The sequence below is a fragment of the Aythya fuligula genome, chromosome 1 (genome assembly GCF_009819795.1).
Source record: "Aythya fuligula isolate bAytFul2 chromosome 1, bAytFul2.pri, whole genome shotgun sequence".
NCBI classification, from domain to species: domain Eukaryota; kingdom Metazoa; phylum Chordata; class Aves; order Anseriformes; family Anatidae; genus Aythya; species Aythya fuligula.
The window spans coordinates 115,244,920-115,266,222 of NC_045559.1; the positions used below are offsets into that span (position 1 = coordinate 115,244,920).

Here is a 21,303-nt window from a genome sequence, read left to right on the forward strand (position 1 = left end):
GCGGTGCGGGTCCCGATTGCTGCAGCCGCTTGTCAGTGTGACGAAGATTGGCACCCAGGTAAGCGCTGTCACTCAAACCCGCGCCCAGCCACACACACACGCACACACGCGCGGCAACCGCGCCGCCGCCTGCGCGCCCGCCCGCCCGCACGGGCGCCGCTCGGGCTCCGGCTCCCGCTGCACGGCACCGGGAGGAGGAGGAGGAGGAGGAGGGGAGGGAGGGGTGGGAGGGGGGGGAGCAGCGGGAGCCGCGGCCGGGCACGGGCGGAGGGGAGGGAGGGGGGAGGGGGAGGGGAGGGGAGGGGAGGGAGGGGGGGGGGGCGCTCGCGCCGCGGCTCGCGCCGAGGTGGGGGGGGGGGGGAGGGGAGGGGGGGGGATGAGGGAGGGGAGGGGGGAGCGAGGAAATTTCTGGAACCGCCGCCCGCTGGCGGGGGCGCGCGAGGGAGCGCGCACGGGGGAAGAAGTGTGAGGGGGGGGGAGTCTTAAAGGAGCCCCGCGGGGAGCTCCTCGCCCCCCCCCACCGCCACCCGAGGGTGTTAAAGGAGGGTTCGTGGGGTGGAAGCCGCCGCCGGGTTCGTGTGGCCCCTCTCGCTGAGGCGGCCCCCGCGGGCGTTGGGTTTGAATTTTTGAAAAAGGAGGAACGGGGGTGCCGTTGGGTGCGGAGAGCCCCTCGGTGTGGCGCTGGGTTTAACCCGCCCCGAGCCAGCAACCCCCTCACCTCCAAAACCACCAATTCCCGATTTCTTTACACCCCAAACCACCAATTCCCAATTTCTTCATACCCCAAACCACCAATTCCCAATTCCTTTACACCCCAAACCACCAGTTCTGAATTCCCTCCCCTCCAAACCCACCAATTCCCCATTTCTCCCCACGCGTCCTGTCAGCTTATTACCAATACCATCTATACGTCTCTCCTCAGCGCCCTGCTTGCACCTTTCCTTGTCATTTTACGATTAAAACACCTCCACAAAAACCCTCCGACGCTGCTCATTGTCACCGACCCGCGTGATTTTGGGACGTACATTTTTTCTTTTAGTCTGTGTATCCCCAGCCACATAAACGTCTCTGGCTTGTACCTGCCTCCCGTCTGGTCCCTGTGCAGTTAAACTGCCTCGCTGGGCTGGAGTTTTATCTCCTCGCCGTTTCCTGTGTGCTAAGAGGAAAAGAAAAGCCTTCAAGTGTTTTTATTTTGTGTGTGCTGCTGGTACAGTTTGGAAATAAGACATATTTCCAAACGTATGTATTTGGAGATTTCACTTTGGCGTGTAAAACGTGTCGACGTGCCTTTTATATTAAAGACGTAACAGTTTATTCGTATGATTCCTCAATCTGGATAACATAGCAAAGACGTGGCTTGTCTCTTGAAGTATTCCTATCTAGAAGTAACGTGTTAAAACTTAAGTCCTTGCAGCCTTCCCTGAGCGCAACTAAAAAGAGCAGAGTTGGGCGAATGAAGTGCACGCGGTCATGCTAAATTCTCGAGTCTTACGCAGTGGATGTGCCCCCTGGAAGCTGCACTTTCTTTCTTTTTCAGAGTTTTGCTTTTGGCCTGTATTGTTCTCACACCTTAGCCCGTCCTGTAAGTGCAGCGCTGTAGGAAAGTCACAGCAATTCCGCTTGCTACTACAGCAAATTCAGAAGCGTGTGAGAAGCAGACGAGTTTCCCAGAACAGAGCGACTCTTTCTTTCGCTGTTACTAAGCCTTGCTCTGACAGCCAGGAGCCAGCGGCCCGCAAACCCTCTCCTGTGGTGTTTCCATCCCGCGAGGAGAGAGGTGTAGGCTGGCTTGGCTGACAGAGCATCGCTCCGTGCTCCAGGAGCCTGATGCTGCCTCGGCAAAACCGGCACACGTGAAAGTTCAAAACAAAGCAGATTAATATTTTAATTTCGGTGTAAGTGAGGCTGGATCCGTTTGCGTCTGTGTGCGAAATTTAAAATTCCGCAAATGCTACTTCTGCCTTGCAGCAGCAGCAGCTGGTTGCTTCGGTCTCGCTTGTTGAGAGAGTTGGGAGGTTTACAAATGATAAGTCTCTCGGGGGGTTGTTTTACCACAGCTCGGTGCTGTACAAAATGTAAAACAACTTAGTGCTCTTCTAAGCAGAGGCTTCCGAGAGCAAGGAAAAAAGCTGCTGATAGAGTGCTTTCCTTTGCTTGCTCGCTGCCAGATGTTGCCAAAGCATTTTACCCAGCTCATTACAGCTCTGCCTGAGATAATCGAATGCTAAAATATTCACGCTGGTTAGCGGGTTCTTCACTCCGATCAGCCAGGCTGTTTCATGTCACAACTGTGTGGTGGTGGTAGCACAAGTGGAGCTGGAAGCGGGGCAGAAAATAAAGACGCCAAGAATCTGGAAATGCCAATCTTTTTGTTGCTGGAGCATTGCCGTGCTTTTAGGAAGTTGGTAACGGGCAGCAACTTGGGTTCTGTGCCAGCAGCATGGGGATACTGGGTTGTGTATGTTATCGAAGGATAAAAAGGAAGTCAGTGTTAGAACTGGAAATAAAATTTGGGGCTGCTTGGCTTCACCTACTCACTTACCGGCCTTCATACAAACACACTCGTTTGTTTTTAATGCAGCAACTATTCCAGGCCCATGGTCTCTCTCTTTTTTTTTTTTTTTTTTTTCCTCCCCTACATATATGCGTAAAGGAGCTCTTTGCTATTTTTTTTTTTTATTATTATTTTTTTTTTTTTTTTTTTTTTTTCCCCTACAGGAAAGCCATTTAAACATGTAAAACAGTCAAATGGAGGTTTTTGAAAATGAGAGGTAAATGACTGATAATCCCATACTGCCCATGAGCCTGCTGTTCAGACAAATAGGGAGACTGCGGAGTACTGAATGGGGGAATTTTGTTTATTTATTTAGTTATTTACCGCTAAACTTCAATTTATACTTTGCTTGTGAGCTTTTCAAATTCTCTGCTTTTTCTCAAGTACAGAGGGAAAATCTGTTTTTTAAAAAAAAATCGGAAATCTGGCTATGGTTCACATCCTGCTTAGCTTTTTGCAAACTGCATAGCAAACAAAACAATGGGAAAAAGGGTATTATAACACTTTAGTACTGAAAAAAAATAAATTCCAAGTCTTTCATGTTCAAAAGAAACAGAGGTTTGTAAGACAGAAAGCGGAGCTTTGTGCATGCCTAGAGAATAGGGGAATGAAAACGTGTGCGCTGTGCTGTATGTTTAATAGCTAAAAAACGTCCAGGGCTGTCTCCGCTCACGTAATTCGCATCTTCTAGTCCCACCTGTGTGTGTTGTGGGCCATGACAACTTGGGGTTTTTATTGTTTTTAAAGGTGTTTTCAGTAGCTTATTTCTTAGTCATACTGAAATTTGCCATGATGTGTATATTTGAGCAGGGTTATTCCGGAAAGTTTAGGCTAAAATGACTCAGCAGTTTTGAAAAAGACATCAGGAGAAAGTAAATACGGTGACTGAAAGAGGAAGAAAAAGTGTGTGTTTGGCTCAGTTAAGAGCATCTCAGCACTTGGGCTCTGGTATTGAGCGCTGCAGGGGTGAGGGGAAGGAGTGTGAGCGTCGACAGGGTGCGTGTGGCTGCTCCTAGGGAAACTTCAACAAGGTATAAGCTCTGAAAAAATGGTTCAAGTATATTGCTTGGCAAGTGCTTATGAAATCCTCAGCATATTCTGTGTAACGTGAGTGTTGTCCCGTCTGCTGCGCATCACCTGGCTGTGCAGTCGTCGTCTGGACCAAGTAGTTGAGCGTGATGCTTCCCGCAGCGGTAGGTGCTGGGTAAGTGCAATCCTGGGTGGTCTGCCTTCAGCTGCACCTCGGCCCCGGGGTGCTCAGGTGGCAGCGGCACTGATGAAGATTGGCAGTCACGGGGAGATGGGGACAGAGATGGAAGCCTGGTGGGAAAGCAGTAAGCCCAGGAGCATGGAAAGGACGGTGCTAGCAAAGCTACAGATGGTGAGAGCGGAGAGAATGAGAGGGCGAGAGGTGGGAAAGAGGAGACCTGATGGGGAAGGAAGAAGGGGCAGGGGGGGAGAGGCAGGGAGCACGAGGGGCACTGGCAGCAGCCTCCAGCACGAGAGGCTGGAGCGGGGAGCATCTGCCTTGCAGGAGGCAGTCAGACTGATGGCCTCTGGTTCGCTGTGCTCCGCTGTTTGCTGAGGAGCAGGAAAGGGAGAATTGTTGTTTAAATAAATGCCACTTTGAAAAGAAAACAGCGATTTGCTCCGGGGCTTCGAGTCAGTGGTGAAGTGGGGTTGTTGAGCCAAACGTTGGAGTTGGAAAGGGAAAGGTGCTGGAAAAGTTGCTGAGCAATTGGAACCAGATCTGGCAGCTGCCGGGCTGGGATTTTGTTGCTTCAGATTCTCAGCTAGTCCAAGTTCATGCTTGGTTCATTGACAGGCTCACAAGTCCACTGAAAACTATTGGTTTTGAAATTGTCAAGGACATAAAAACAAAATCATTGACCACGGAGCGTCTCCGCAAAGTGTTTAAATGCCTGAAATGTGTAGAGGGGGGCTTGTTGCGTATTCAACATCTTAAGCCCATTTTAAAGGCAGTTATTAGCTAAATAAAACTCATCATCTTCCTTCGGTTGTACTTCAGTATCATTAGGGATTAGTCTGTTACAGAAGGAATCATTAGAAACTTTATTAGTTTTGTAAATAAGAATGTTGGAAAACTTACAGATGCCCATGAAGTGACATCCTCTATGAAAGTCCTGCTAACGTTGTAAAGCGTAATTAATAGCAATAAAGGCATAGTGAGATGGGTTCTTATTCTGGGTCTCCTTTATGAAAATAACTATAAACACAAAACACAATTTCAGTCGTAGCTTATTGGGTGCTGATGCAAGTCTTGATTAAAATCAGACTCCTGGTTCTTGGGTGTAATTCATTTAGTTTAATTCATACGGCTAAGTAGGAAAGTTGTACCAGAAGCAGTTCCAGCTGCCCAACTGCTGCTATGTGTCCTCTGGTCTTCAAGCATTTCGTGGTTGCCTTTCTAACGTGGTCCTCCCATCACTACAGCAGCAAGGCAGGCACTGCGCCCTGTTTGATGCGAGGTCTGAAATGTCACAGTGACAGCGTCTTGGGTAAATCTTGAGGGACAAAATAATTCTTCTCTGCCCTGTAATAAGTAGCTAGGTATGCGGCATCATGATGTGCGTGCCGGGATTCACAAACAAGGACCATAACGTCCTTCAGTCTGCAGCGTTAAGAATGCAGGGGGGAAAGAGCTAAAGGAATCGTCTTTTACCGTGTGGGTAGTGGGAATGAATGAGGGAGTGATGGGAAACGCTTTTGCTCCCTCCTCCTCTTAATCCCACAGGAGTCTTGGAGCAATTAGAGAAGGAAGGTTTCCTTTCCCCCACATTTGGCTTTCCTTTTACCAAAATTTCCTTCCAGTCCCCTTAATTCCTTACTACTTCTTTATGGAGCTAATAAAGCAGCGTTGAATTACAGTGTGAAATGGGTAGGAGAAACTGAGATGCCGCAGGAAGTTTCTTGAATTTGAGTCTTAATGCTTGGAAGAATGAAGTTTTCATGACCATGAGGATTACTTTCTGCAATGCCAAGAGCTACCTGGAGCCGGGATGCTTAGGACGCTGAGACGACAGTCTTTTACGACCAGATTGGAGTAGGATTTCTTGTCTTTCTTGTAAAGAAGCACTATGGCAAACTGATGATTACATGAACCATGGTTGTGTGCGCTTCCCCAAAAACGAGTTGGTGCAGACCCGAAGGACGTGTGCAGAATTAAGGAGCTGAAGACCCAGCTGCCCTGAATTCTGCTTCCATTGCTGTGCCTTGAGAAATTTGTTACCTTACACATCCTTAACATCTACTTTATCAGTTACTGCATATGCAACTGTAGCTTGTACTACAAAAAAAAAAAAAAAAAAGAGTGCTACTTTTTTTATACAGTACTTTTCTGTATTTGGTACCTACAAATGGGAGGATTTCCAGAACCCCTTTAAAATTCAGGGAGCAGGGTTTGCTCAACTTGTGTGAACTGCTAAAGGGACACAAGTCTTTTCATGAGGTGGTTTGTCGTTTATCATGCTGAGTGGCAGTGTGTGGTGATGCTTGGAAGATAAAAGCCTTTGATGCAGATTCTTTGTACGCCTTGTTAAATTATCACATGGGATGATTGGAAAAAAGGAATGCAGTGGAGAATTAACGGGACAAGAAGGCAGTACATACAGTATTGGAGTGGTCCTGGTGAAGGAAGTCAGTGTTACACAGTACATACATTCAAAATCCTGCATGCACAGGGAGGTTAATGATAGGTTGCAGCTTGTATTTCTGAAGAAATTCACCTTTAGCAGTGAATTTTAATTTATTTTTAATTTTCGGTTTCTTAAAGTATAAGGTGCATTCTTTTTAATTTAATCTCGTCTTCGTTCAGATTAATACATAAATAACTTCATTGCATCACCAAACAATCAAGGGGAAAAAAATGACACAAAGTAAATCTCATTTTACTGTAGCAGAAAATTGGTTTGGGGGCTTTTTTAGGGCTCGTCTCCCAGGGAAATTGACAGAGGAGCTGTTGTGTAATAACTGGTTAGCTGTATCTGGGTAGTGCAACTCCCCGAGGCTGGTATTATATTCCTGAACAGGAGCGTCGTCTTTCTGAAAGTGCAGTATTTCTAAATAATGACCGCACTGCGAAACTACAAAAGACAGAGGAAATGAAAGCCACCTTGCTCCTGAATGCGGCCCACGTTCTCGTCAAGCGCAGTTTTAATAAACTTGCATGCAGCAACTTCACGTTGGTTTGGTTGTCTTAATTTTACTAACCATCTCTCTGTAGGCAGCTTGATGGAGATAAAGACCCATTGCAGCAGGGCTAGAATGAATTTCTGCCTGCAAGTTGTCATCTATACTCCACATTTTGCTTCATTATTAGTATTTGAGTCTATAAACATATCAATGTATCTCACCCTTAATGTATTTGTCTATATGACTATGCACAGGTCTTTGTTTCTTCCTGCCATGCAAAATGAGCGTGGTTGAGCAGAGGCTTCATTTGTGCTTGAGTGAACAAGGCCGTATTTTACCTCGGAACAAAAACCTTTAGCTGTGATACAGTTTTCAAGTGACAAAGCAAGCAGCCATCTGTTGTGGTGTTGTAGCTGTCTTCTCTACCTTGATAACGGGACTTCAGAGCTCGTCTGCAAGAGGGGTAAGAGGAAGAAGACACGCTGGCAGTGGTAATTCCAAGCTTAGGCCCCACAGTGCCTTGATACTGTCCTTAACACCACGTCTGCTTCCTGTTCTTGCCTCCTCTGAGACAGATGGGAGGACAAAACAAGCAAGCTCGGATCTCTCTGATACGTTTTAGGGTAGACTCTGTAGTCTCAATCTCTCTCAAGTGTCTTTTGGAAGAAAGCATCAAGACTGCAATGTTCTCTGGCTCCTCAGCCAAACCTCTTCCTCTGTAGCATCTTCCACCTGGGCCTGTGTTTCTTGAGTACTTCCTTCCTTCTGCCCTCGATTGCTCATACACGTGGTCGGGAGGCTTGCTGATACCAGCTGCAGGCATTGCCAGGAAGGGCCAGTTTCTTCTTTGTACGTGGTATATTTCTTGAGTGATGCAGTCTGGCAGCAGTGGTGCACGGGGTTCATTGCTGCAGTAGTTTCTGAGCGGAAGGAAGAGCAGGCTCTTCAGAATGACAACATGAAGTGCTCCTTTAAGTCTGAGCAGAGACAAGGCGTGGATAATGCCCGTTTATCTGGCAGTGACCTACATTCAGAAGACTCTCTGGATAGTGAGACGTCCTGTATTTGAAAGTAGCCCTGTAAGTTGAGGTAGGTGAAAACGAGTATCAAAATGACAGAACGTGGATAGTGTGTGAAGAAGGGGTGCGGTGTCTTCTCATGGCAGAGTTGAGAAGCTCCAAAAATGAGAGAAGGCCATTCCTGGGGGACACAGGTCTTTGAGAGCTTTAGAGAAAGCGATGAGAACTAGCACCTCATCTGCCCTTCGAGGCTTCATGAGTGGGTACGTCAGCGTGGACTGAGACTCCTAGCCCAGTAGTTGATCTCCAACCAGCGACTAAATCACAGGCTGCCTTATAGCTCCCCTGAGTATCTTCCCAGCTCTTCCAGAGCGAGGTTTCGTGTACTCGAGATGGCCTCTGTATTGGCTGGCCTTCAGCATTTTGTTTTTCTGTGAACTCGCCTGAAAAACCATTACTTGTACACTACGCACAGGTAAATTCCGGTTCTCAAATGTAAACGCCAACTTCATCTCGCCTTCAAAAATGGCGTTATCTTTGTTACAGGTTTTATACAGATGGCAAAACTGGGAACATGAGAACTTTTTGTGAGAAAGGGAGATAGTCCAACTCAAGACCTCAGCTGTGTGTTTTAGCCATCATATTGTTTGGGTTGGCCTTTGTACAACATTAGTGCCAGGAACCTCCCCTGAGATATTTTTGCAGGCTTTCTTTAGTGCTTTTCAGCAGTTGTGTTTTCTAAATGCTTTCGCTATCCTTGCTGCTTTGCTTGCACAATTGTTACTAGTCTGTAAAGTAGCTTTAATGTGTCATGCAATGTGAAATAAAATAAATAAAAGTAATTTTAAGTGATATTTTTTGAAAGCTTTTTAAGATGGTTGAATAATTGTGTAGCAGAACCTGCCTTCTCTGAACATACGGTACCAATGATGGCTCATGCTCCTTCGTATGCTGCTACTGCTTACCTCGTAGCAGATTACTTGATTGTAGCCATCATTAGAATACATTCCACAGTCAAATCAAAGCATGATTATGAAGGAGACTTACATTGGGGGAAAGAGAAAAAAAAAAGTCTTTGACCTTTCTTGGCTTCATGCTGAATTTTTATGCAGAACTTCCTTTAAACCACTGATGAGTTGTTCCTATTTGCATTTTTTAGTTTTATTTTGGGATGTGTCTTGTCTAGTCTAAGCAGACAGACAGTGAACCAGAGAGTGAAGAATTCAAGTGAAGATTCAAGAACAAGTCAGCAGTCCAAACAGCTTTCTGTTACGAGCATCAGCAAAGACGAAGATAAAGACGAAGAACGAATGTAATACCATCAGGGGCTACTGTCCCCAGTACTGTGGGACAGTAGGGGTGATACAGGTTATTAAAAATGCAGAAAAACTGCAAAGAAAAATGCCTCTCAGTTTGCTTCTTCCTTCGGTGGAAGAAAAACGTAAACTTTTCTTTCATCATAATCAGTCTCAGAAAGAATGTTTCGTGTTGTTGTCTCCTCCTGAACCTTTCTCTGTTGGTTCCTAGGTTCCTGCCCTGCACCTGGTCCGTCAGTGGGATTCCCTCTGCCGGGATGAGATAATGGCGTCTTCAGCCCGCTGAAGGAAGGAGAGGGGTGAGCAGCTTTCTCCCAGCAGGTTTTTGAGCTCTTTTAGAAAGCGGTGTGCCATGGGAGCAGATATCACTCTGCATTTTGATGCCAAGCAAAGCCAGTTCTAGATGCTTTTTGTGCATCAAACAGGCTTGAGGTTTTGATTCTTTTTAACTTTGTTGAATTGATTATAAGGGTGTGTGTTACACAGCAAACGCCAGGGCTCAAGTTAAGAATGAGGGAACAAATAGCCATACTGATTCTGCCCGTCGCCCGTTTCTCTCTGAAGTACTTCAAAAGGACGTATATAGGGGAAAATTAAAAGGAACAATTACGTGTTAACAAGTCAGTTGGGTAGTTTCTTCACAACCTTCAGACAGTTAGTGGCTGGTTTATACCCTGAAGCATAACTATTTATATCTCTTACAAACATCTGTTGTAGCTTGTATATGTTAAAAATGATATTACTGAACTCCAACAGCGTACTTGCACCTTCTGTTAACGTTACTGGGTGGTCCCTGTGCTCTTAATTATGAAGGGGTAAGTAGAGCAAGTGAGGAGTGATGGACGTGAAGTAATCACTTTGAGTACGTGTTTCAGCTCACCTTTAATCTTTTTGCTTAGACACTCTTTAACTTGCACAGGCTGCACATTTCTAATTATGATCACCCCTCTCGATTTAGCTTCCTTTCTACTCTACGTTTTACCTCCGCGCTTGTTTTTATTTAAAGGCTTGAATTGTTTCCCTTTCAGTTTGTTTTGCGAAACAAAATGCTTTCACGAATTCCTTTTCCCCGCAGATGTCAGTGGTGTTTCTGGTTGCAGTTCATGTGTCAGCTTCCAGTTTACATGAAACATTTCCTTGCGTTTTGTTTTCAAACTAAATAAAATGAGGTTAATTCTGTTCTGCGTGAAGCAGACTGGCAGACCCTCCCAGCCGCTGGCTATTTTTGTTGTCTGTAACTCTTTGAATGTAACACAGCTGCACTGTTTTCCTTCTACTCTCAATTTCTTTCACGAAGAATAATTGGAATTTTTAAAGCTGAGCTGGCCAGGAGTCATGTGTGCTTAGGCCCGCTTCAGATACCTTAGGCCATATAGCGTTAGGCATAGCCGTGCTGGTTAAAGATGGTCCTGCTGTGAGTTGATAATCACCACACATGAACCAGAAATTACCACACTCGTAGGTCAGCCAAGAGCAGGGGTTGTGTGAGTGCACGGCAATGTGCCTGAGACAAAGTCAGCTGGTTTGCATCATAGCCACCTTTAACAGTGGGTCGAACTAGCCTGGCTGACTTTATGCAGAAGGGCTCAGCCGTCGTTCACGTGCTCGCTGAGCTCAGGGGTAGGGCTGTGGAAGCAATTAGCTCTGGCAGGGTGGCAGTGATAAACATCTGGGAGTGATACCAGCTTCATCTAGCATCGTTGCTTGCCGAACGAACATCTGCTGAGGCTGTGTATCTGCTAACTGGAACTGGGTGCCGGATCCTAAATTAGGTTATAAAAGCCAAATGTGTAAATACCTTTTCAGTTCTTTTTCTTGAAGTCTAACACAGTTTGTTTCTAACCACTACTGGATAATGAGGAGATGTTTCTCTTTAGTGAACTAAAGTAATTCCTCAGTTAATTGCCTCAATTTAAGTGTGTCATTAGCTCAATTTGTTCTTCTTGATTTGCAGTAGTTGTCTTCACTAAATCTCATCAGTTGCTATCTTGCCTAATAGCTTAATCTTCCTCTACTGTAATTATAAGTCAGAGGGGAAGCTCTTATGGGAAATGAAGAATATACCCACGTAGAATCCTTTCCAGCCATTCCACTGGGAGAGAGTGAGGCTGTTTGGAGAAATTGTGCATCTAGCTCAAAGCTGAGCACCTCTTTCTTCCGTCCTTCACGTGGACTGAGGTTGTTTCCAAACGCGGAATGTCTCTTCCTCCAGGAAATCTAGAAGGAGGGGTCAGCCCAGAAATTCTTGCCATTGTCTATTGTCTTCACCTCTTCGGATGCGTTATCTTTGTTGTTTCCCTCTTCGTGGTGTTCTTTGTGTCATTAATATTAGCTCTCCTCTTTGCTCAATCTAAGGCATCCTAAGCGTACACTTCTTCAACTGTTTTACCTCTTCTTGTTTCCTCATTTCTAAGAACTTATCTTTCTCCCACAGTCAGACAATTTCTTCAACGACATTTTGTGAGTGAAACCACTTCTAAAATAATCACCAAATTGTGTTTACTGTTTCCTTGTTGACTGATGCGTGTGCTCTGCTCAAATGCTCTGTTTTGATTTTGAGGGTAGTCTGGTGTGTGCTTCTGATATCTCAGTCAGAAATGAAACGTGTGCCTTTTGGGGAAGAAAAGCAGGATTTTGCACGTGCCTCTTTACTTTGTCAGTACAGTCAATCATTAATGCCCTAGTTGTAAGCTATCAATTCTGAGAAAATAAACACTTAAACGTAAGGTAAAAGCTTTCAGGGCTGATGTTTTAGCCCTTATAATGTGTTCCCTTAAAGTTCTCTTGGAAAGATACCTAAGCCTAAATACCTGATTTAACTTTAACATGGAATGATTCATAGCTAGTAAAAAAAAAAAAAAAAAGTCTAAGGAGAAAGTGTGGTTTTGTAACACTTGTGTAAAAACTTAAAAGGTATTCTTCATGCTAGTGTCAGCGTGAGATTTGGGATTACGGGGATTGAGGATCTTGTTCTGTTGATGGTTTTTGTCTTTATTAATAAATATAAGCTAAGTGTTTGTCATGAGGCACAGACCAGTGAAGCCACATGACAGAAGAGATTTTGGATCCCTCCCCAGGGCTGTTTGTATAAAGAAACAGAATATTAACGTTTGGGCTAGAGTTAGTTCACTTCATGTGTGAATACTGTGTGTTTGGTGTATGTTACAACCACACACAAACGCCATGTGAGGCTTTTGGCTCGTCGAGGCACGACTTCAGGCAGGAAGTTTTGGGACTCTGCTGCTCGAACCAAAACACTTCAGAGAGCTTGGCTCCTACGGGGTGCTGGTTGCCACCAAACCGCAACCAGACAACACTTGCCTTAAAGCTATTAGAAAAGCCCTGCATGCAGTCTTTATTCTCTTCTTCTGTCAGCTGCATTCTGAAGAAAAACATACTCCAGCGCAGGAGTTCCCAAAGCCCCGCATACCTTTTAGCTACAAGGCTGCAAGCTGCTTCAGGCGATCCGTGCGTGTTGTCTGCAGACAGAAACTTGTTCAGCCATGCCGTGACCCTGTGCCAGAACCGAGCTCGAAGAAGGGTATCTTGAAATTTGTCCTGTGTTTCCTAAACGAAACCTTTTACACGTGACTGCTATTATCCGCAGGAGATACAGCTTTCCAGAACTGAAAATTACTCTTCAAAATGGTCCTGTATAGTACTAGTACGCAATGGTTAAGGAATGATTTGAAAACAGTTTAGGCATTTGTAGTGATTGAACACATTACAAAGAAAATAGTTCTCAGTACAGATCTTAGGCTGGTCAGAATTCTAATACCTCATTCCTCAGTGCTGATAGAAACAGAAGAGAGCAGGAAACCTGGAACGAATACCTGGGTGTAATCATTTTAAAGCATGAGCTCTGACTTTTTTTTTTAATACGACTATTTTCATAGTAGCTAAACATTAGGACTCCTACATGTCAAGAAAAATTGAGCTCCATGGTAATATTTAATGGTAACAGCTTAATGGATTGGGCGATTTGTATTGTAGTGCCTGCTAATCTGACAAGAAAATTGAAAGTAAAATAATAGTTTGATGGACTTTTTTTTAAGCTCATCTAGTTACCAGACTCCAACTAATTCTTAGAGGGAATGACAGGCATACATTTATTTGTTTCATAAATCTCACTGAAATTAATATTTCCCAAAGTATTAAATGTCTATGAAAATGAGACTCGTGAATTCCTAAGTTGCTTTTCAAAGTATATAACTTCACAGGCCCAATTGTTTAAAAATAGTTAGGTATTGTTCCATCCTTTGCTGAGCCTTGCATGACTTGGACAGTAGATTGCTTATTTCAGAAGTGATTTGAAACTTAGCTTTCCAAAAGTAATTTGGGGCCCTAATTTTAGAACATAAGATTCATACTCATGAGTAAATTGGCATTCCTTAACACTTCCTACACTTGCTTCATCACTGCTAGTCTCAATACTTTTTTCACTTATGGGCCAACGTGGTGTTTGTTAGCCTTTACAGAACAAAGAAACAAATCTTTGCTCCTTTCTATATTTTATGTATTACCTTCAATAAGTTAGCATTTATTTTTGCAGCGCTTAACTAAAGTTCACCTGAACTTTATGAATGTATCAGGACCTCATCCTCTGATTAAAAATCTAATGTTAAAATCTGAAATGACAGAATGAGTGTTTTAGTGATGAAGCTTGTTGTGATTTCCTGTGTGGCATTTCACTGAGAAAATACACGTAACTTTCATTGTCAATAGACTCGCTGATTTTTTTATTTTGGTGTTATAACTCTTAATGTATTTTATATCTTTTGCAACTGGATTCAGTGGTCACTTTTGTAACGGACTTTTTTCTTTTTCTTTTTCTTTTTTTCTTTTTTAAAGAATAGTTGTTCATACTTATGATGATTTGACATAATTAACATATTCTTAACCATGATGGCAACACAGACATTAAGTATAGACAACTATCAAGATGGACAACAGGTAAGTGTGTTTTTCTTTCTCCATGAACTAATACAGTTAGCAAGAGAAGGACGTGGTGACTTTAATGCCTGCTTTAGCATTATTTCAGTACCTGCTGTTACTTGTAAAAACAAGATCTTTACGGTGATGAGCTAATATTCTTTAATATTTGAACGCTTTTATTAAAAACTTTCAATTAAAAGTTGATCTTCGCATGACTTCGCTTAACTTCTGGAAGAACGGATAGGTAAGGGGGTTTTCTTCTGATTCTGCTCTGGATTGTGTGTTGTAATGTTCTTATTTTTAGGAAAGTCAGGTGTGTATCCTTAATATTTTGAGTACACGATTCTTTGGTGTTCCTGTGTGTCTGCAATTACAATAGTCAGATGACATTTAGGCAGCCATAGGCATCTTGGTCTTGAGCAATGAAGTATAAATTTAGTTATCTAGAACTATCTATAGAACAATCTGGTTATCTAGAACTATCTATAAATTTAGTTATCTAGCATAGCTATTATTTGCTAGTTTGAGTTGTAGCAATGACAATGCAGACTGAAAACTGGTAAAATACTTCAATTACTGTAAGGAGGTTACGAATAAGAATTGCTCTACCAGTCTTTTATTTCTGTTAACAGCAAGAATTAGGAAGCCTAGTAGGATATGTCTGGACATGATGTTTCTTTTTTTGTACAACAGGCTGTGTATTGCAACGATTTGAATTGCTAAATTAAAATACTGTTAATTGGAGACAAGTCATGCCAGTGGCCTGTACTCTGAAGACCCATTTTTACGTTACTGTGTGTCAGCCCTAAGCAGTAAATACCAGTACTTCTGTCAGCAGATGGCAACAGTGGTGAACAGTCAGAAGAAAAACGGCAACTTTTTCCATCTCTTATAAAAGAAAAATGTTTATCTGAATGCAGTCTGAGATTATTGCTTTTTTTGTAGTTGTCTGCTGTTTTTATTGCAGTTATAATTTCTTTCTCTTCTCACCTGCCTTACATCTTTTACTTTATTCCCTCAGCAAATACATGCACTCTGTGTCACTTCAGTGAAAGTAGGATGTGGTTTTATATAGAACAGATTGGGAGAGATCATTTTCCTTCCATTTGTTTTGTGCTTTCAACTCTGTGACCAATATAGGCAGGTAATTTTGGTGCCTGCTTCTTTTGTAATGTAGAAATGGCCCACAGAAAATAGCTCGCAGTTTGAAGTGAGTTCTTTCTTTCCTCTTCCTGGCAAGGTAGAGCCCTAACTAAACAGTCTCCACCTTCAAAGTCTGCAGATGTGTGGCTCAACATTTATAATCACATGTAGGAGTCACCCCCTCTTTTGCTCCTCCTTCTTGTCATTAGCCAAGAAATATGTTCATTAAATTGCATCATTTTTGCCAGCATTCTGGCTTAAAAATCATCTCTGCCTGCTGAGGAAGCTTTTTACGAGGTAGGATGCTGCACTGGGTTGGACACTGTGTCGTTTGCTCAGGTTCCTATTTTGCATGAACATGCCCCTGACAGGTAATAAAGCACACGCCTTTCAGTTCTCTCAGGCCCTCGCTGGGGCGGTGTAAATGCCTTTTGCTTCCCTTCTGTGGAAATAGATGAAGTCGTGTCAGAGTCAGATTCTCTGATAGTTCCTGGAGGGCAGCTCCCCTCCCTCTCAGAGGGCTCCTGTGACGTGTACGTATATCAAAGGGGGAAAGAGGGCAGAGGATTGCAGTCTTGAGTCCATTTTTAAAGCTGTCAAATCTGACTGCATGGTGATACCTAGAGTAGCATCTGTCTCTGCTCCAGACAAAACTTGTTAGGGCTACAGCAGAAAAGATCACAGCGACCTCTTGTTTTGTACAGAAGCTGCCGGTGCTCAAAAGGGAAAAAACCGAGGCATTGGGTTGTGGGGGGACGACTATGACTCCCCTTTAAGATACCACTTACTCTGAAAGACATTTAACTGGGGGTGGTGGGGAAAACCACTTCCAACACCTGGGAAGAGCCTCCAAGGCGTTGCCAGCCACCCGCTGCAATGCAGGATGGGCTGGGTAGGAGCTGCGGCTGTACGTTGTTTGTCCAGTGGTGGCAGATTGTGGTGCTGTGCTCCGAAATACATCTGGTGAGGCAATCGGGGCTTTGCAAACAAACAGTTGAACGTGTGGATGCTAACAGAGGGGGAGGGTGGAGGCAAGGGGCAGGAAAAAGCCATAGGGAAGCAGAAAAGCTGTCCCCTGGAAGACAGGTGTTCAACTGCAGCCACGCCGCTAATGGAACAGCAGCCTGGAATTCAGCAGTTGCTGACCCCACAGGTGGGATCAATAATGGTAATGTGAGGAGGTATTTCACACAGTCACGGGGACTATGGAGTTATTCAGTCTTTTAAATAGTTCCATAGGTCTTTCTACTTTTTTCTACCTTTTTGCAGTTTTTTCTTGCTCCACTCACTTGCTGACCGTCAATCCAGACAGGTTTTTTTCCATGTCATGGAAATTTATTGCTTTAGACTGACAGCTTTTACATGAGGTGACTAAATCTGTGTATGAATATGTGAATTGCATTTAGATAAACTGACAGATAGTATCTTTAAAAATACTTCTGAATGGCAGGTACTTAGCCCCCCCCTCAAAATTTGCTGAAATGTTTTTGTTAAATGGATTTGTAGCAGCAGTTTCTACTGTTTTTCCAGAAGCTTGATGTTCCTAAAATAACTTACTATCTCAATATATAAATTTGGTGAAAGTTATGCTCCTGATAACTGAGAGATGGGTAGGACAATATTTTAGCTTTCTAAGAAAACATGCATTTTAATTGGTAAGAAAAACTTCAGGATCTCTTTTCTCCTGTATCCTGATACAAAGTACAAAAAGAAAAAAGAACTCTCAGCATAGAAGCTTTTCTTTCCTGTGTTTCCATCCTAAAGGCTTTTTATGTGGACATCCTTGTAAGATTTTTTGGAGCACTGGAGTCTAGCCTGCTTCAAAAATCACCACTTCGAAAACAAATGCTTTAACAATTTACTAATATCTGTATTTCCAGTTTCGAGCTGAGTGCTGAAACTTGAAATGACCTTTACACCACCCATCAAAAAGTCTCAAGGATTAAAAGAGTTTTCTTGTTACTGCTGCGGCTTTTTGTGTAATTGCCAAGTCATACCAACCTTCTGGCAATTTAGTAGCCCTTTGCATTGCTATTTCCTTAGAAAACAGTACACTTATTTTATGTCAAGCATACAGAGCTACAAATAATTTATCCTTTTTCTACAGATGCAAGTAGTAACAGAGTTAAAAACTGAACAAGATCCCAACTGCTCTGAAACTGATGCAGAAGGGGTGAGTCCTGCCCCTGTAGAATCTCAAACGCCAATGGATGCAGACAAGCAGGCCATTTACAGGTAGTAATGGACTCATGCTCTGTCTTTTGAAGGTTAAAGAGAGGTTTGGTTTTTCGTTCTTTCGTGGTTTTGTTTTTTTTGTTTGTTTGTTTGTTTGTTTTAATAGTATAGGCAGCTTAAAATCAGATGATATCTTGGCTATCTGTCTCAGTAGTAGTATCCAGCGAAAGAAGGAGATCACATTAACTTCACTGTTATTATTTATCCAAAAAAACCTTGCCTTTATTGTGGGATTCTTTCTATTTCAGCATCGTTTTAGTGATATTCTAAAGCTGGCTGCTTTTAAAGAGCAAGTGCAATATAGCGAGCTATTCAGACCGTTGAGTTTGTTATGATGTGGTTTTTGTTTTTAATGTGGGATTTTGTTGTAATTAGGTCAATCTTTACTCCCTTTTCTTCAGGGATTACAATCTATTGTCCAGAAATTAACTCAAACTGAATTAAATGTTGATGTGTAAACATAATAATTTGAGATTTTTTCCAGTGTTAAGTGCTGTGCTGAGCAATACAATCAGTTCTGATGAATTTAAGTATTCTTTCATTTTTCTTCCATTTTAAATGCTTTATACACACAATTATTACCAGTTTGCAGGTTAAAAAGTAGTAAGACATACCCACTCATCTGCAGATTTGTGCTGACAAAAGCATCTTCTGCTCTGAGCCATTCTAACCTATTTCATAGGAGGCCTCTAAGTACAGCATACATGCTGTTGCCAGTTCTGTGAAGTTGTGATGTGTAAATAAGACCCACGTTGAAGAATAAATGATTTATTTATTCATTTTGGACTTTAAATAAGCTTAAATCTCTATTCATCCTACTTGTAAGTCTTAATCCCCATTTCTACTGTGCTGCATTTGATGTATCTCAATTTGCCACTCAGTTACAGTAAATGAAACAGCATGGCACAGCTCTTTAGATTGTGATGGTTCTGTTTGTTTAAACAGACTTACTTGACTGCTTTACTTGCCTCTAGGTTGTGTGATAAGTCAAAACGGAAAAACAAACTCTCATCGCGTTCTGCTGTAGCCAGTAATGTCATGTGCTTTCTCCTCCAAGACTTGTCTCTGTTTCTTGTATGAGTGGCTGTTACCTTAAGCGAGCTAGATAGCTCTCTTTTTAGTAGTGTACATAAGCAAAAATACTTATTCATCTATTTTAACTTTCATTCTAGGCACCCACTATTTCCCTTGTTAGCACTATTATTTGAAAAATGTGAACAATCTACCCAAGGCTCAGAAGGTACAACTTCTGCAAGTTTTGATGTAGATATTGAAAATTTTGTAAGGAAACAGGAGAAAGAAGGAAAACCCTTTTTCTGTGAAGATCCAGAAACTGATAATCTGGTAAGTGTAAACTGTTCATTTTAGTTCTGAAAGAATCATCATGTTTGTCTCTTTTTCCTAATTTCATGTCGCAACTGGTGCTTATACTTTCCGCTCAGTTGTTTCTTCCTATAAAGGTTATTTTTTTATTATGTTAAAGCTGAGAAAGAGTTCCCATCCTTTTTTTTTTTTTCTCCTTTATCTGTAAACTTTTATTAGATCTTTCACAGTTGTTTCCCATATGGGTTTCTAAACTGGCTGATCAACGTACTAGGGATGAACAGAAACATCTGCTTTCTGTAGCCAGGTTGACTCTGCAAATCAGTTTTAAGTTGTTGAGCATAGCACATATGTTTATCAAAAGCATACCATGGGTGTAAGTTTCTTCAACTTTTTCTTAATCAGGATTCATACAGTTAATGTGGGAGAAGAGCTGTTCATAAGATGAGCTTAAAAGCTCTTTGGCATGTAAGAAAAATGTCTGTATGTTGTTGTCTTCATTCAGATTTCTGAAACTCCTTCCTGGGGTGAAGTCATTTCCCTGGTCCCTTAGTCTCCCTCTTGAATTGTATTCTCTAGAGAACACCTCTCTTGGCTTGCTGGTTTCTAAACTGTCTACCTGCCTCCTTCGCTTTAGAGTTATGCTGCAAATCAATTTTATCATGTTCAAGAGTTGCTAGAATTATAGGGGTCAAGTGTTTGTCTACAGGGCTTTGTTTTGTTTTGGAAAACCTGTTCCTTTAAGGTGACTGTAATAAAACAAGTCTTTGTCTTTGAGTCTACTTCATAGGAGAAAAAGCTACTTAAAATGTTGAAGTTCACAAATAAATCTAAATGGACAGTAATTGTAAACAACAATTAGAAAAAGTAAGGTTTTAAAGCCTTTATTTAGAAATACTTATGTGCACAATTAATATCCTGTGTGGGAGGCTAAGATAACATACCTGGAGAAAACCTCTAAACAGAACCGAGGCTTAAGAGATGCTGTTTAGAAGTGGCAGTCATGCTACCATGAGCAGTGTGTAAGGAGGGGTGCATAGGGTTGCAAAATAGGGTTGATTTTTGGCTGTTTTTGCAGGCAGACTAGATAGTCACTTTGTATAACCTGATTTTGTTCCAAGCATTTTGTGATTTATAGACTGATATTCAGTGCACTTAAGTTCTGGGAAGATAATATTTAAGTATCATCATTGAAAGTAAAGCTGCAAGAATCTGTTTAGAGCGATGTGAGAGAAAAGAAAGCAGAAGGCAGCAGGTTGCAGAATGAGGCAAGCTTTTATGACAAGCTAAAAAGGTATAGAAAGTTACCTTTCTCAGCTGTTTGTTACAGCCTTTTCACTGTAAGTTTTACGGTGCCTGGGATGGAAATAGCTTCATGCATCGTGTTAATGATCTCAATCTATGTAAACGTAAAGTCACCTTAGTTTAAATATTCTTCAAGGATGCATGAATTTAACACAACTCACTTTGCACTAGTCCATCTTCAAGAGTGTTTTTACAAAGCTCTCTTATAGCCTGGGTTGTGGAGCTGTTTGTTTTACAGAGGCTTTTATTTTCAGTTCGGAAACATTCTGAGGCTCACTGAAGTTCAAATATACACTTCAGATGGGAAAGCAGGTAAAGGAGGGTGCATAACATGATACATAACGATACTCTCAGTATTAGTGTAAAGATTTTCAGTTTATAAATGAAGAATTGAAGAACAGGCATTGGCCACTTCAACCAGAATTAAAACTAGAACAGAATTGAAACCCCAAAATCTCAGTTTCATGGCTTAATCATTAGATCTTTGAAGCAGGTCATTTGAGAAATATTTACTGATAAAGACAGTGATTTAGTTATCTAGTTAGAAGGAATTATTGACTATACACACACTAAAACAGTTTCATGGATAAACCCAGTCGCAGAATGACTGTTGCCTCTGTAGGAAATAAAAACAGAATCTGAAAGAAGAAAAAGTAAGGCAAAGGGAAAAAAATACTCTCTTTTTTTTAGTTACTGCTCTGTTGTGAGAAGCAGTGGTATGGGGTGCTTTTTTTTTTTTTTTTTTTTTTTTTTTTTTTATAATTTGAAATCTCAGTGGTGTAATACGTCTGAAATACTGGTAGCATGATGTAATGATTGTCTTATAGGTAAGCAGAAAATAAGTACTTGAGAATGGTTATAATGAGATTGTCCGTGAGGAGTATGGCTCTTCCGTTGTGGCGGAGAAATCTTTCGTGGCTATGGGGCACTGGTACCATCATTTCAGATCCCCTTTGAACAGGAAAGCATTCATACAAATTAATGATAATAATGAAGTGCATTATTGATGCATAAATACTTTAAAGGGCCATTACTTCCTCAGGAGGACTAAATCCGAGGTAAAAACTGCAGTTCATAACAGATACTATTTTGCCCATGTACAAAATCCTGTGGGACTGTTGGTTGTTACAGAATGAATTGCACATGAACTTCTCTAAATAATGTACCAGTTTCGGCATCTTGTTAATTGACCAGTTACATGATAAGCTGACTACCAGGAATGTGTATAATTTTAGAATTGCTTCTTTATCTCATTTACTCTGTAGCATGTTCATTGTTTTTCGTCGCTGCTATCAGTGGCATCTCTTGAGTGCTGTGCATT

At 42.1% G+C, this 21,303-nt stretch overlaps 1 protein-coding gene across 4 annotated transcripts in view; it reads left to right on the forward strand.

The window, feature by feature from the left end:
• Window positions 1-21,303, forward strand: part of PKNOX1 (PBX/knotted 1 homeobox 1) — a 42,018-nt gene continuing 20,715 nt past the window's right edge. The window contains exons 1-5 of one of the 4 annotated variants that reach the window (XM_032191806.1): window positions 1-58; window positions 9,253-9,340; window positions 13,893-13,994; window positions 17,227-17,354; window positions 18,527-18,698. In XM_032191806.1, the coding sequence (XP_032047697.1) occupies window positions 13,944-13,994; window positions 17,227-17,354; window positions 18,527-18,698 (351 nt within the window). In that variant the 5' untranslated portion in view covers window positions 1-58; window positions 9,253-9,340; window positions 13,893-13,943. Of the gene's footprint in view, window positions 59-4,066; window positions 9,341-11,209; window positions 11,271-13,892; window positions 13,995-17,226; window positions 17,355-18,526; window positions 18,699-21,303 lie in introns of those variants that run through there. The other 3 variants (XM_032191804.1, XM_032191814.1, XM_032191822.1) reach the window with 3 other exon arrangements.